This window comes from Oenanthe melanoleuca, chromosome 1, assembly GCF_029582105.1.
Source record: "Oenanthe melanoleuca isolate GR-GAL-2019-014 chromosome 1, OMel1.0, whole genome shotgun sequence".
Taxonomy (NCBI): domain Eukaryota; kingdom Metazoa; phylum Chordata; class Aves; order Passeriformes; family Muscicapidae; genus Oenanthe; species Oenanthe melanoleuca.
The window spans coordinates 102,203,300-102,218,405 of NC_079333.1; the positions used below are offsets into that span (position 1 = coordinate 102,203,300).

The following is a 15,106-nucleotide window of genomic DNA, read 5'->3' on the forward strand; positions in this document are numbered from 1 at the left end:
CAACACTCAGTAGCAAACTGAAAAGAAAACAAATGTTTAGAATTGCTAAAACCATATTGCAAGAGAGTTATGTCATGCAATTGTTGAAAATCACAGTTTGCTTTTTAATGCAATGGGCAAATCCCTCAACTCCAAAAGGTAAGGTAGAAATGGAAAATGCTCAAATGGAGCAAGATGAATAACTGAATATGTTCAATACATATTTATGAAGAAAGTAAGAAAATATATACTTTATCTCTTTCTCCTGAAACCAAATTACTCCCCTGTGGCACAATCACAAGGTCTTACATCTATGGAATTTCTTATCCCAGATGGTAGTATGTAAATGAAAAATTCATAATCAGATATAGTAATATTAAATATCTCTAAAGTTTATTGTGACTATTTAATAGATTATTTCTCTACTTCTACTTGTAGTTCAACTTTAAACTATAGGACTTGCTCTTTTTTAAATAGTGCAATTTGCACTCTAATAAAATCATGGCAGTATTTCCAGAAAAGCTAAGCTCTCACTTATTCTCTTAATGGGATTGAGTTTTACTGGCCTTAAAGGATTTGCTTCCCTTTTCCTCTTCCATCTTCGCAAAGATTCTCTCCTTTGTAGCTCAATATAGTGCAATCCAATATTTATTAAAACAACTGGAAAAGGTGAGGTAGGTTTTGTAAATGGTGGTTAAAATGTTATTTGTGTTCAAATTGTTGATAGCTGCTGCTTTTTGTTGCTTCCAGGCTCCAAACAGCATCCAAGGTTCAAAATCACTACACATCAAATTTCAGGTTAATACAGATACAAGATGGATTTTTGTTCACAGTGAAGGAAAAATCCCAACTGTTAGTCAAGTTCAGGATTGTTTCAGTAAAAATCAATTTATATTATTTCACTTGACATATTACTTACTTGCTTTGCTTTTCCATACTTGCTACCCTGAGACTTTCCCAACGAGAATTAAGTAGATTCATTTGTTCTTGGATTTCATTCTCTTCCTCATCTGAAAGTTTTCCAGTTGATAGAAGTTGACTTCCAACTTGCAAAACATTGCCAACACGTCCTTGGTGAGCTGTTAACTCCATCATAAACCCCTGACAATAAAAAAAAATAAAAAAAATAAAAAAAACAAATCCAGTTTCCAGTTACATTCTTCGAAATGAAAGAATAGAATTACACCATTTTGCCAATATGATTTTTTAACCTTGGTTTTAATTTTTCAACCCCTCTCCAAACCTTGTAACATAAACTGGAAATAAATACTTTCATTTTCTTCAAAGGGCAAAAAGTTGTTTATTCTGGAGAAGAAGATGCTGCAGGGTGACCTTACTGATCTCTGCAAATACCTGAAAGAAGGTTGCAAAGAGGTGGATATAGTAACAAATTATAGGATAAGTGGAAATGGCCAGAGGATGTTTAGATTGGATTCTAGGAAAAAAAAAAATATCTCCACTGAATGTTGTCAAACATTGGAATGGGATTCCCGGGGAAGCCGTTGAGTCACATCCTTGGATGTGTAGATGCAGAATTTAGGAACATGGTTTAGTGGTGGATTTGGCACTGTTAGGGTAATGGTTGGACTTGATGATCTCAAAGGTCTTTTCCAGGCTGAACAAAACTATGACTCTAGGACAGTCTCTCCAGTCTACATTCTCCAAATCAAAATGAAAAAAAAAAAAAAAAATACCACAACAAATCCCCAAAAGACAAGCAAAGATAATAGAATAAAATAAATACATTTAAAAATAATTAGTATAAGCATATACCTCATGGGTGTGAAACTGTTCTTTAACAACTTCTACATCACTGGATATATCTCCTTGTGCTTGTAATGCATCTTCAGCAGAGAGAAGCCACGTGAGTACTTCTTCTAAAGCAGTTTGGTAGTTTTCAAGATCTCCAGCCCCCATCCGGATGGTGCTAAATTTCTTTTCTTCAACTCTTTCTAAAAACTGAACAAAACCAAAATTTTAAGAGCAATAAAAATTGCATCTGCTCAGGCAGTTATATAAAAGGATAAGTGGAACATCATTGTATTCTTAAAAAAAAATCAGATGGCTAATACATAGAAGTACTTTGTACAAAATCAGTTAACTGGTCAAGATCAGTTAAGATTGAGGGAAATTTAAAAAATCTAATATTTAATTAGATATTTCACACTGTTATTCAAAATCCCTATCAAATGTTCTGAATAGTGAATAATGAAAACAATATTTACAATGTATTTAGAGAGGTATTTACCACAGCAGCTGATAAAATGATATAAGCAAAAAAGGAGCAAGTTACTTGCTGACTTAGCAGAGAATCTGTGGAAAACATGACATTTAAAAACCCAAACCAACCACCCTTTACACTACATGCAATGCTAGTCTTTAGCAATCCACAGATACATATTTTGTGAAAACCATTCTAGGAAGCTGAAAAAGCTAAAAACTCATGCGAAATTATGTTTTAAAACCAAGCAAAATGTTGATTTCTCTTTTCTCCAAAGACCAACCTTATAATTATTTTTTTAGAAGCCAAGTATCTCTTCTGAGAACAGAAATCCCATTTCTGGTCTACTGCTTAAAGTCAAGAGAAATCAACAACTATTTATTGATTAGTATAAAGGTAGAAAATAAGGACAGAAGAGAAGCGAAAAATGCATTTGCTACAGGAGATTCCATCCCATAAATTTTCCAAAAAGTTCAGAACAAGTTTAGCTACTTTGTTAGAAACTTAATCTAAAAACAAACTATGCTTATAAATATGCTTATGGTTCCATAAAAAAAAAATTACACTGAAGCACTTAATATTTTTATAGTTGGAAAAAATGTTTCTACTGACAAACTTGAGCCAATAAAATGCTCAAAGCAGCTAATAAAGCCTTTCATTGCAGTTTAGAACTGAAAGTTAAAGTTTATCCCTAGAACCACAAGCAGGAACAGAGCAGCCTGTGAGTGGGAGGGGACCCAGAGGATCATGGAGCCCAATCCTATGTGAATGGCCCCTTATGGGATTAGAGCTCAGCCCAGTGAGCTGACCTCAGGAATTGCAATGCATGCAATGTAATCACTAAAAATGAAATTTTCATCTTCACAACAACAGCTTCATTCGGCATTGCGTACAACTAATAATCACATGAAATTTATGCAGGTCCCTAAATATGTGTTAGGCTAGGTAATAGTCAAGATTCTATCACCACTTGTGTGAGAAACAATGGTCAGTAACTGAATACTCATCAGAAAAAGCAGGCTTGGAAATCTGATTAACTTCATAGTTTGTGTTGGGTTTTTTTTGGTTTTTTTTTGTTTTTTTTTTGTTCTGCTTTTTTGTTAAAAGAAGTACTATCTTACATATATATAAAGGAAGCACAGAAAAGGGTCAGGATATATTCCTTCTGCACAAATTAATTTTTGTGTGTTATTCTAAATTTCAAACAATGTACAATGCAGTTAGAAATTCCACCCAGGCAAAAAAAAAGTGGTCAAACAGTTGAGTGAGGTTAGGGATATCACATTTGTAGAGATCTGTGATGATCTATGTTGTCTGTACTTGTTTAAAAATTCTTCATCTGAAAATTCTTCTTTCTCCAGATGAGACATTCACTTGTCTCATTTATGACAAGTGTTTAACTAAGGACCCCCAACAACACTTTTTTTGAGGAACAACTACTAAGTATAATTTTTTCTAATGATCAACATTTTCTCGGCTTTCTCTCATGCTTAAATAAATATTATACAAAAGAGCACTGGAAAATCCTGGACTCATGGACTTCTATGAAAAAATCGTGACTAGACTAATTTCAGATCTGCTGTAATATCTCTCAAAGAAGTATAAAAACAAAAAAGATTCTAATAAAAAATAGAAACCAAAAAAGAGTTTCTTGACAGGTATGTCAAATTGTGTTCTCAATCCAAGAAAAAAGAAAAAAAAAAGGGAAAAGAACCCAGGCTGTTTTCTGAAACGAGGAAAACAGAGAAAGACTAGAGGAAAAATAGATCAGTACAGAATTCTGAAATTGTAACACTGCAAAATATCTACAAGGATAAAAAACACTCCTTGGAGGCAACCAGGGTTTTTGACTTGTCAAAAAATACATATAAACACTGTTATATTTCATGTCTACTACTTCTGTTAGTGCAGTTTTCTCTCCAAAAGATAACTGGCCACCCTTGCTTATCCTGCATATCCAATGAGAAACAGTGATCAAATCAGTGGAATTAACTGTAAACAGAACATGAAACACGTAGAAGTAGGCAACTACTGACTTAATGCCTATGGTACAGCCTTTGTATTAAAAAACAAAACCAAAGTAGTGTTTCAAAGATTATTACACTGATTATTCATCCCATAATAAACTACAAATTTAAGTGTGCAGATCCTACAGCACTAAGAATATTCCCAAAATGAAATAATCCACATTAGAAAAATAAGAATGGAAAGCTCTGATTCTTATAAATCATCTTGGTAGGCAACCAAACAGTACAACCTGTGAGGGTTGTATGAGTTTATAAGAAATCGCTTTGAAATGCCTAAAAAAGTGAGAAAAAAACCGAATTTTAAGGTGCTGCATATATTATATGGATAATAGAGTTATTAATATAGATATCTGATATAAGTTGTGATGGCTGTTTCTAACCGTATTTTTAAGAGAATGAAAAACTATGAGGGCAGGCTGAATCAAATTGTTATAGCCATAGAATGCTAGGAAGGCTATTCTTAGGGAAAAAAAGCTGCCTAAATATGAATACAGTTTCCTTCTTAAATCAAAGCCTATCCTTAATAAAGTATTTAATGAGTATGCAACACAAAATTGATTGGGTGCAGTTAGAGCAAAACACAGAGTAATTTACTGAATAAAACCTCCAACAAAATCTCATCGTGATGGTGCATCCCTCCCTTCTCCTTGGGCTGCACAATCATCTCAGAAATACTCATGGCCTTCTGCCTTGAGCTCATCACAAACATTGCCTGCTCCCATTAACTTATGTTGGCTAACAAGCCAACTGTTTCTAAATGAACAGTCTTGGAAACTCATTTTTCTTGCCTAAACTAATGAAATAATGACTTGAGCAGAACAACAGTTTTGTTATCCAACCTTTAAAGAAAGTTACTGAACCAAATTGTTTCCAAGACAAAGCCACTATGACTAAAGCCAATTCTCTTGTGACCCTGGAAGTCCTAAATTGAGAGCTGTTGAGCTGTCCAGGACACAGCAGGATGTGGACAGCAACCTCCCTCTGTGTGTGAGCCTCTCAGAGGCAGTGAACATCCAGGTTTGCTGTACTTGGGAGTACACTGACCAACACCAGTGAAAATGACATGAGAAATTTAAATGTTTAATGAATACTGCATCACATGTAGCTGGGAATCACTCAGGAAGTCACCTCACAGACTGCTTTGAAAAATGATCAGACACTTTTACATGTAACCATCCTGGTCATTGTTATGGACTGATGTAATGCTCTGGACCCATCCGTTGTCTTCTAGACTCTTTCTTTTTTTATTTTCTTTTTTCCTTTTGCTTTCTGTTGCACATAGACAAATTGCACCTAGATAAAACAATGGGAAATTTAATCTCTGTATACTTCACCATCTTCTGCTTGGGTGTGGGGGCTGAAAGACCCCAAGGACTCTGAAGATTTAAGCGAAAGTAAAAATCCTCTGACCTTCAGAAGCCTGGAATAAATGAGCTATTCCTGGCAAATGCATGAATTAATTCAAAGAATTTAAATCATGAGCTTGTAGCTCCTCCAAGGTGAGAAAGTGATGCAACAAAGTTTTCCTCACCTGCTACTGCATTATACTCCTAATGGGAGGAGAAGGATTAGTTGTTTATTAGCAAATTATCCCAGAATGTTTCTATTAATACATCATGACTGATTCTGATTTTTAGAAATTCAACTTGAGAAAGTAGTTTCACATGAAACATTTAGGGTTTGTTCCAGCACTTATTTATATTATGCATTTCCTTCCTTGAGAAACTGCCTATCCCTCTGTAAAAGATAAAGAATGTAGCTCTGGACATTTAGAGTTTTTAAATGCAAAGACTTTAAAGAAACATTTTTTATTAAAGGCAAATTTAAGTTCAGAGTATATTTCTCAGTTTGAACATCCTCTTTGCAGGATTACAGTTTCAGAAAATAGTTCATATCTTTGACTATGCCTCCTATCATCTAAGAATTAAACCACTGCTTATTCTTTCAGTTCCTCCAACTTCCTCATTACAAAATCTATTTTATGTGTCTTTGATTTCAAAATTATGATCGTTAAATATTAAACAATGAAGTGGTCTTTCCAAAAATCATGATTATGTTTTCTCAACAGATGAGTCCAGACAGAATAGTTCAGGCATTTCTGGTAATAAAACTTATAAGATAAATTGGTTTAAATCACTTGTTATTATAATGTCAACAATTTCCTTGTTCTAAATCAGGCTAGCACTTCCATTTCATTAAATGTTTTGAAAATGTCTCTATAAATTAATCTTGGGTAAGAAACTTTTTTGTTGTTGTTGGTTTTGTTTTGTTGAGGCTTTTTGTTTGTTTTTGTTTCTATTTTTTTTTATAGAAAAAATGCACACAGGTTTGGCCTTATGATAAATTTGAAAAATTGCAGGTTTTGCTTGCTCAGTTGAGACAAGTTAGATTTTTAGTACCTGATTTTCTCTGTAGTTCCATTTCTACTGCATATGTTTCCACCTGGATGAATTGACCTGTCCTTGCAACTGAAGCTTTGAGATGCAGCAGATTATTATGTCATTAAAAATCAATGGAGCTTAGGCAATGTATATGTTGAGGAGAAAAGCCAGAGCCAGGCAGTATTGATGAAAGCACATTCATTACAAAGGAAGGAAAATGTTGGAACTATTGACAGTAAAGTGGTAAAAGAACATTAATTTCTTCAGCTACTCTACCAAGTACAGCTGGTACAAATAAAGACTGAAAGAGACAAATAAAGAACTTATTCACATTAAAGCAAAACTTTGCACCTTGGATTTTCAAGTGTAGAATTTGGCTTTAGACAACTGAAAGACAGTGATAAAAACTGGCTTAGGGAAGAGACAGACTGGGAACTGTGAGGTCAGGTAAAATGGTATTAAGACTTAGGAGACGGGAATCAAGGCTGCCAGCTGCCCATAATGATCAAACTTTCTAAAAAGTGAAAAACTGTTTCATTTTGCATACATGGTCAAGTGAGTCGGTGCTTTGCAAAAAGATTTTCTCATTACCTTGCTTTCTTCAACACACCTGTACTTGGAAAAATATCAAATCAGGTTTTGCTTAGTAGCTGCTTGACACAAAGTGTATCAAAATATACAGCTTTTATAAAGTCTCCAGGGACAATTTCAGTCTCTGTTTATTTAAGGGCTTTAATTTTGTTAAGTTTTCCTGCTCATAAATGTATTGCTGTTTGTAGCATTGCTGATGACAAGACATCAGTATTTGCTTCTCTGAGGAAGGCACTTCCTATTCAAGCAATTAAGAACCATGGCTCCAGACAGAAAACGATTTGGTGTAAATCAACTGACTGTGACTGAATGAATTATTTCCACCATAAACCTACAACTAAATTATGATTTCTTCCTGTTGAAAGGGCTGGTATACCCGCCATTCTTCAAACCTTGTCTTTCCTGATGAAAGACCTGGGCACATTTTAAGGGAAAGTATATTTCAGGTGCTGTCATGTCACACAGTAGACTGTGAGATCATTTAGCCTCTATGCAATACATAAATAAGACCCAACTCTACATAAAGAAAGGTGAAATTTTCACTCCAGAATAAGTTTTCAGTATTAACTAACGACTCTTCTCAGAACTCTCAAACAATAAATGGTTACCGGGTCCTGATGAAAGTATATCACAGGTCAAGAAGCCTGGGGCCTTTTCCCAGTAATGCTACAACATAACTCCAGATCAGCTTATTTCAGAAATTTCCAAAGTATTTTGTACTGTCACATACACACAGAAAAAGGAAATTTTATCCACTGAAGATCAGACCTCCTTAAAATTTGCATTGTGGTCACAGCATAATTCAGTAGCATGAAAAATATGTAAGATTGAATAGATAATAGTCATGCTTATTTAATTTTAATTCTTAAAATGCAAATTCTAAATGTAGTAATGACTAAATTAACATCGATTTTAAAGGAGACTGCTCTGAGAAAGACATTTTAAAGGTCTTTAAAGATCTTTAACATCTCTTCTGATCTAAACCATTTTATGAAAGGTTTCATGTTCTAAATTGCATTCTCAAAATCTCCATCTGGAGAAAAACTATCAAATGTACAAACAGAAAACCTGAATTTAAAGAGTAAATTATTTCTTAGCCAAGAGAAATGCAGATTGTCCAAAAAGATACAGAATTATTTCTTTAGTATGTCATACAGGAGATTGAGATAGAAATATAGACTGCACCCCAATTCTCTCTGGCAACAGACAAATTAAGAAACAAACATCAAAAGGTATCTTGCTAAAATACAAATGGAGATTTCAAGATTAATATTACAGGGTTTGATTTTTTTTCTTCCTACTACTTTCACATATACTTCATAGTGAATTCTGCAGCCTTACAGTTAAAAAAAACTTTGAAAATGTGTAAACGTGGCTCCATAATTCTGGAGGAAAAAGTAGCCTTCTCTTTTCAGCATCCGATTCAGTTGTTTTTTCTTCCTCTCCCCCTATTCTCTCTTCTGTTAGTGTTGTCAGCAAAATCTGTGTTACTCATAGCCTAAAGGACTCTCTAGTCTTCTCAATAAGAATATTTAACTTTGAAACTCTTTTTACATTTTCACATAGTGCAGTATCAAAATGCCTTCAAAAGCATCAGCAGCCTCAGCAATTAAATTCAACGAGATACATCTCCAGGATAAATTTTTTCTTTTGCGAAATAAAGAGTCTGAGGCAAGAGCCAATTAGTGGATATGCTACACAATTTCTGTGAAGCTGAGGTTGAGGTCCTGGAGATTTCAGAGTATTCAACAACATGTGTTGAATTGTGCTATTAGAGTTGGAAGGAATTATTAAGATAGGTGGTTTTGCAAAGTCATCTAAAATCTTAGTAGTGAAATTTGCTTGAATAAACTGAATATCCATTCATGGCTCTTATGCAGTTTATCCATTTTGTATTTAAACTCTCCCAAAATGTATTTTAGCTTCTATTAAAGAAGCTCTCCTCTTTCAATGGAAACCACTGCAATTACTATATTTTCAATTTAAAATTAAAAGCCAACCAAAAGCATGTTACAGAAAAGGATCAAGTGATTTAATGTTTGGTGTTTTTTATAATTCTGTAGTGTAACTTCCTTGCTTGTAGCTACATGCTCTGAATAATAAATCAAAATCTGAGAATCAGTAAAAATTATAACCAACCACTTCACAATAGGGTTTTTCTCCTCTCCTGAATACAGAGTTTCAGGTTTATAAAGTGGGTATTAATACAGTAAATATTAAAATATTTCCAAAAGATAAGAGTAGGAACTACCAAGAAGTCCTTCTAGAATACTGAAAGCTATAGAGAAAACTTTCTTAAATGCTTACAGAGAGCAGCAACTAGATAGAAGAACAGGATAAAGGTCCACTGAGGATTTTTAAATAAAAAAAGTCATCTCCAGTTTAAGAAATTTTTGAGCCGCAGATCAGTGGAGAATGTCAAAGTGAGAGCATTCAGATGTAGTCAGATACAATTATTAAAGAGGTGAGCATTAACCAGTGAGTTACAAGCATCTAAACTGTCATTATAATGTACAACTAATATGTAGCTTTGTAGCTGCAAAATCCCTAACAGACACTAGCAATTCTGAAACTGTCAGTTAAAAAATATATCATAAATGTGCTGTTTCAAAACCGTATTCTTATATATCTACATGTTCTTTCATTCTTTCTCAATACTCATTTTTCTCTTCCCCTTTTCTCTGCTAGTTGAGATCTAGCAAAAAGCAATTTCTTACTTCTGGAGTTGCACCTTTTGAGTTTTATTTATTTATTCATAGTACATTCTTCTAGAAATAAATTAGCTATTTTTGCTCTTCAAATAATTACCAAAATGTTGAAACTGAATCTTCAAATATTTTGTTGAATACTTTTTCCTGATATTACTGATGTGGCAGAAAAGAATTATAGGTGCCTTACAGTTTAAACTTTGCCAAGCAATATTATCCTTCTCCATATCACTTGTATCTGAAGCCATTGCTCTCTGAATGTGATGCTCCTGACACAATCAGTGTATGAATGCCTTTTTATTTTTTAATTTTATAAAGCAATCTTTAGAACTTCTTATCTCTTCCCCCTTCTCCCTCACCTCCTTTTCCCTTTTCTGGTTTGTTTTTTGCTTGTTTTTGAAAGATAAAAGAATTACTTTAAAAATTCTTCTGTTGGTATTCCAGGAGCAATGCATCAGAGTACAAAATAGAGAAAAATCAATATAAGACTTGCTTTATTTTTGCAAAAAACCCATAAAACCGAAATTGATGTGTGTTTTTCACCAAATGCAGCACAAATCACTTCAAACTGCTGGACAGTAGTCCTCTCAAAAGGAAAGTTAGGAAAATGTTTTTTTAGAGTGAAGAAATATCAACCTTAGTATGCAAGAACTGGTGATTCAGAACATGATACAAACAATATACTGGAACAACAGTTCATAAGTCAATTGACATTTTGTTCAAATGAAGATAAAAAGCACTTGATAGAAGCTACAAATATTGTTATGTTAGGGAGAATGCAAATAACAAAGAGAGAAGTCTCAGAAAATTACAGCAGAAATAAAGGTAGGAAAATATAAACCTGGAAGCCTGCATCTATAAACATCAAACATAAAACTTGCATATCATACTTTCACCTGTCTATATTTTTGTGGTTTCAACTTCCTCTAAACCTGCATATATTTATATATTAACAGGAGTTATGCTTTAACGTAAATCAGATCTTTATTCTTTTCTTATTCATGCTTAGGAGGTAATTTTTTTTTTTTTTTTTTCAAAATACTTCCAAAGACTTGCAAAAAGTTCGCAGAACATACTCCATAAGAGATTGCCACTGTTTTAATTTTGAGTTTTTCTGGAAAATTCCATTTTGTACTCTTTTAAAACATACATGTGTTTTTTAAAGTTTGATGCCTCACTACATCATCCACAGTTTATTAAGACTACTGTTTCTGCTCTAACAACATCATTATCAAACAAATAAAATTTTATTTTTAATTTTTAAGAATTATTTATTACACCAAAATATATCTATTATTTCTTTGCCACACCTTAATTAAATTCTAACAGAAGAAATGTCTTCTGTCCAAACACCATGACATTCCATACAATTTTTATATTTTTGATGTTCTTATTTTTGTTATGTTATTATTCCTTCAGGAATGGAATTTCTGAATAAATTTTGGATATCTAAAAAATTGTTTGTTACCCTACACCCCAAATGTATTTTAGTTTTCTTTTAAAAGGTATTATTTATTCATCCTTTTCCCTTAGCTCACTGATCACCACAGGCTAATATACCTGCATTAATAATAGTGCATAGAATATTTACAAATCTTAGAAAACTATAAAGCAAAATTCTTTAATACTACTGTACATAGACACAGGTGCCTTTGCTGTAGGAAATAAACATGGAAAATCTATGAATATTTTCTTTTCTAATCTTGGATATAAAGTCTGTACATGTAGACCAAAGCTAAAAAGCACACATTACAGTATCTTAGAGTCTTCTACATAAGTATTACAAGACACAGTTTCTATTGCATCAAGATTATTGAGGGAAAGAAAGAAATCAGGACTTTCACCATCAGTAAGGATCAGCAATCTGGCCTTTCCAAAGGTCACTGCTTCAGGTACACATGCAGACCTTCCTGCCATACAAATGTGAACTAACAACCCACAGCACTTCCTACAGACCCTGAAAACATACAGCTCCAATGGCATTGTTAAATACAACAGGGAGGAAAAAATGGTTATCCACTCTCTCATAGGGCAATGATATGGGAGAAAGGACATTCCAAAAGCAGAAACTCTTATTGGCTCTGCATGGGAGTAGGGAATTCATTATTCCTTAACTTCTCAAAATCAATAGAATCATTTGTAACACACCATAAATATTTTAGATTTTATCATGAAGAGTATTATATGCACCTGGGGCCACAAAAGTTTTCTCCATGGAATTCTTAACACTTTTTACTGGAGTAAAACACAAAGCTGTTTCCTCAAAGTTACAGCTACACTTGGACACAGGCATTTTAAGGGCACAGTGCATACATTTCTGGAAGCTATCTTAATCAAAAACTATCATAGGTTTTATTTTAGCCAAATAAAATTCAACCATGTGATGGTATAAGACAGGACAGGAAATTTAGTCAAATTATTTTAAAAAGTTGTAATCAAAATTCAAGATGTTTTAATCGGAAAATGCAATCCTTAATGTTTTCATCATGTTTAACCAACACTGCAGGTAATCCTCTGAAAGCCATTATATATTAAAGTAAATGTATCCTGTCACACTGCACAAAAAGTCAGACAGATAAAGACAAGATGAAACTCCTGGGGCCAAGAAGCTCCTCTTATTGATGAGAACCAGAAAAGCTACTGAGAATGGGGAGGCTCTAAACTAAATTTTCTCTCCTATTCCTGAGCACATGAATAAAATATGCTGCTGCTGCCACATGAATATTGCAGATTTTCTCAGGATAAGGGATTTGGGGGCTTTTTCTCACGTTGGCAATAATTCTCAATGAGACACACAAAAATATGATTAGATTAACATATCACCAGACAATCTCATCTTTGATGCCTTTTTGTTTCACTAATGTCAAATCTGGATAAATTAATGAGTAATAAAAAATCTTAATAAACCAAGTTTTAAAATAAAGTAATATTATCTGAAATTGTGAAGCAAGATTTTATCACAGTATTTAGAAGTTCATGCGCTATACAGAGATTAACAAAATTTTAACAGTAAACAGCTGTTTCTAATGATGCTATAATTTTATCTCTAGAAAAATACTTTAAATTGCTTTTGTGTGCTAAACTGTTCTGTTGATTTGAGAACTTTTTCAAAAGACATGAGTTCTATATAAATTTTTTGCATTTCAAAAGTTTTAATGGTGTAATGAAAGAGTGCAAAGAGTGAATTGCTTGTGTTCTCAAGCTCAGACTAAATTCACTTTTTATGTGCGCATAAAGTGAAAGGTCTTTTTTAACTGTTTGGAATGGAGATGCATAATGACTTCAAATTGTACAAATCCTCAAATTACTTCAATTTCAGTCCTCAGATTAGGAAAAAAATGAACACCAGTCTGTTTACCAGTAAGGATTTTCATTAACATCATGTTATATGTTTTATCTAAGTTCTTCCTTTGCATCAAGTCCACTGCTGATACAAGTAATTCTGCACTGTTGCCTAAACTCTACAAACCAGAAGGGGGATTAAAATTTACTAATTTACTATTTTAAATATTATGCATATTAAAAAAATAAAATTTTCACAGTAAATGAATGTGTGTCCTTCTTTATTTGCTGCATCCGTCTTAACATACCATACATATACTTTATATTTGAGACTCAGTGGCACAAAATTACTTAAAAGAATGTTTTTAAGTGTTATACATCCTATATATCTTAGTTTAGGCCTTGAACATTAAACTACTTAACAACTATAGAAAAGAGGTTTCTTTCCAAAATAAGAGAGGCAAAAATACTTGAAATAGCAAAATTCAGTGAAATTAAGGGAATTCTCTCACTCAACAAGATTTTAAATTTGGCAAAATTTTCAGTAGAGGTTAGAACTTTCTTTTAAAAGAGACTTTTCTAAAAAAGAAGCAGTTGAATCACTGTTCAAATTTGAAATTAAGACTCTTGTTAAGTGTGCTTTAAAAAACAAAATATGGATGGAACTTAGAATAGCACTGAAGCTAGTTAAAAGCACCTAAATATAAACTGTAAGAAAAAAATAGCCAAGGTAAAAGTGTTATTGAAGGTATGTACAGTCGTCTGTACAAAAATACATTTACCAATAATGTAATCAGGAAACGACTGGTATAACATTTCCATGTTTCTAATAGGAAAAAAGAAATCACAGAAACCTTTCAGTTTAAAAGTAATGCAAATCAAGTTTACTTATTAGAAAATTGTTTTGTTCTTAAATAATTCCAACTGGTTACAGGCACACTCATGATTATGACATTATGAATTTATTTAATTACTAGATTAAATCTGAATATACAGCAGATATATTTTATCTAGAAATTTTAACTTTATGAAAAACATGTTACCCTCTCTTATCAGTCAGTAAGGAATACACTAAGAGATCACATGGGAAATTCCATGTTACATTTCCAGTATCCCTTGTTAAACAAGCTTTACAACAATTTTAAGGAAAAAAATTTAGTTGATAAAGACTTACACAAAAAATAAAGGTTTCTCTTACATGTTTTTTATGGTCAGTTAAAAGCAAAAGGTAAAAGGGATAGGAAAGTCAGTAAGTAATCTCTTTTTATGACAAACTAAAGAGTTGTCATTATCCATTAGAGGTGGAAAAAAAACCCACCTTCACTACTGAATGTGAACAGGAACTTGAACAGGGATTAGATAACTGTGCAAAGATGTTTGGAGCAGAGTTAGCTGAAAGTCTGAAATTACACTTCTGAGCTCCTGGGCTGATTCCTGCTACTTGCCAGCTACAAGCAGCTGGGACTGGTTGCAAGTTTAGCTAACAAATGGTCTAATGTGGCTTAGCATGCTCTAAATCCCACCATTATTGAAGAGACAGAGGACAGAAGCCCTCCTGGTGAGGCTGATCATGAGTTGTGCTTGTGCCCAGAGACTGTTTAGACTGGGAAAGCTGTGGTCTCATGGTTATGCAAAGATCACCTGCTGATGAAAAGAAGCACCTGAAAAGAACTGGTGTCAGGGAAGAGAATGGAATTTGGAAATAAGGTGGAAAAGATGCTGACTAGAAGAAAGATCCTGAAAGTAAGAAAATATCCTGTAGAACAGAGAATTATAGAATATCTCAAATTGAGTTGGATTGGTTCCATCTCCCTGCTCCTCACAGGACTACCTAAAACTAAATCATTTGACTAAGAGCAACATCCAGGCTCTGCTTGAACTCTTACAGGTTGGTACTATGACCACTTCACTGGGGAC

General features: G+C 33.4%; 1 protein-coding gene across 3 annotated transcripts in view; it reads right to left on the bottom strand.

Annotated features, from left to right (window-relative positions):
* Nucleotides 1–15,106, bottom strand: part of DMD (dystrophin) — a 1,135,346-nt gene that overhangs the window by 704,582 nt on the left and 415,658 nt on the right. For all 3 annotated transcript variants that reach the window (XM_056512754.1, XM_056512922.1, XM_056512842.1), the window contains 2 exons: nt 1,753–1,938; nt 899–1,080 (listed from right to left, as the gene is read on the bottom strand). In XM_056512754.1, the coding sequence (XP_056368729.1) occupies nt 899–1,080; nt 1,753–1,938 (368 nt within the window). The remainder of the gene's footprint in view (nt 1–898; nt 1,081–1,752; nt 1,939–15,106) is intronic.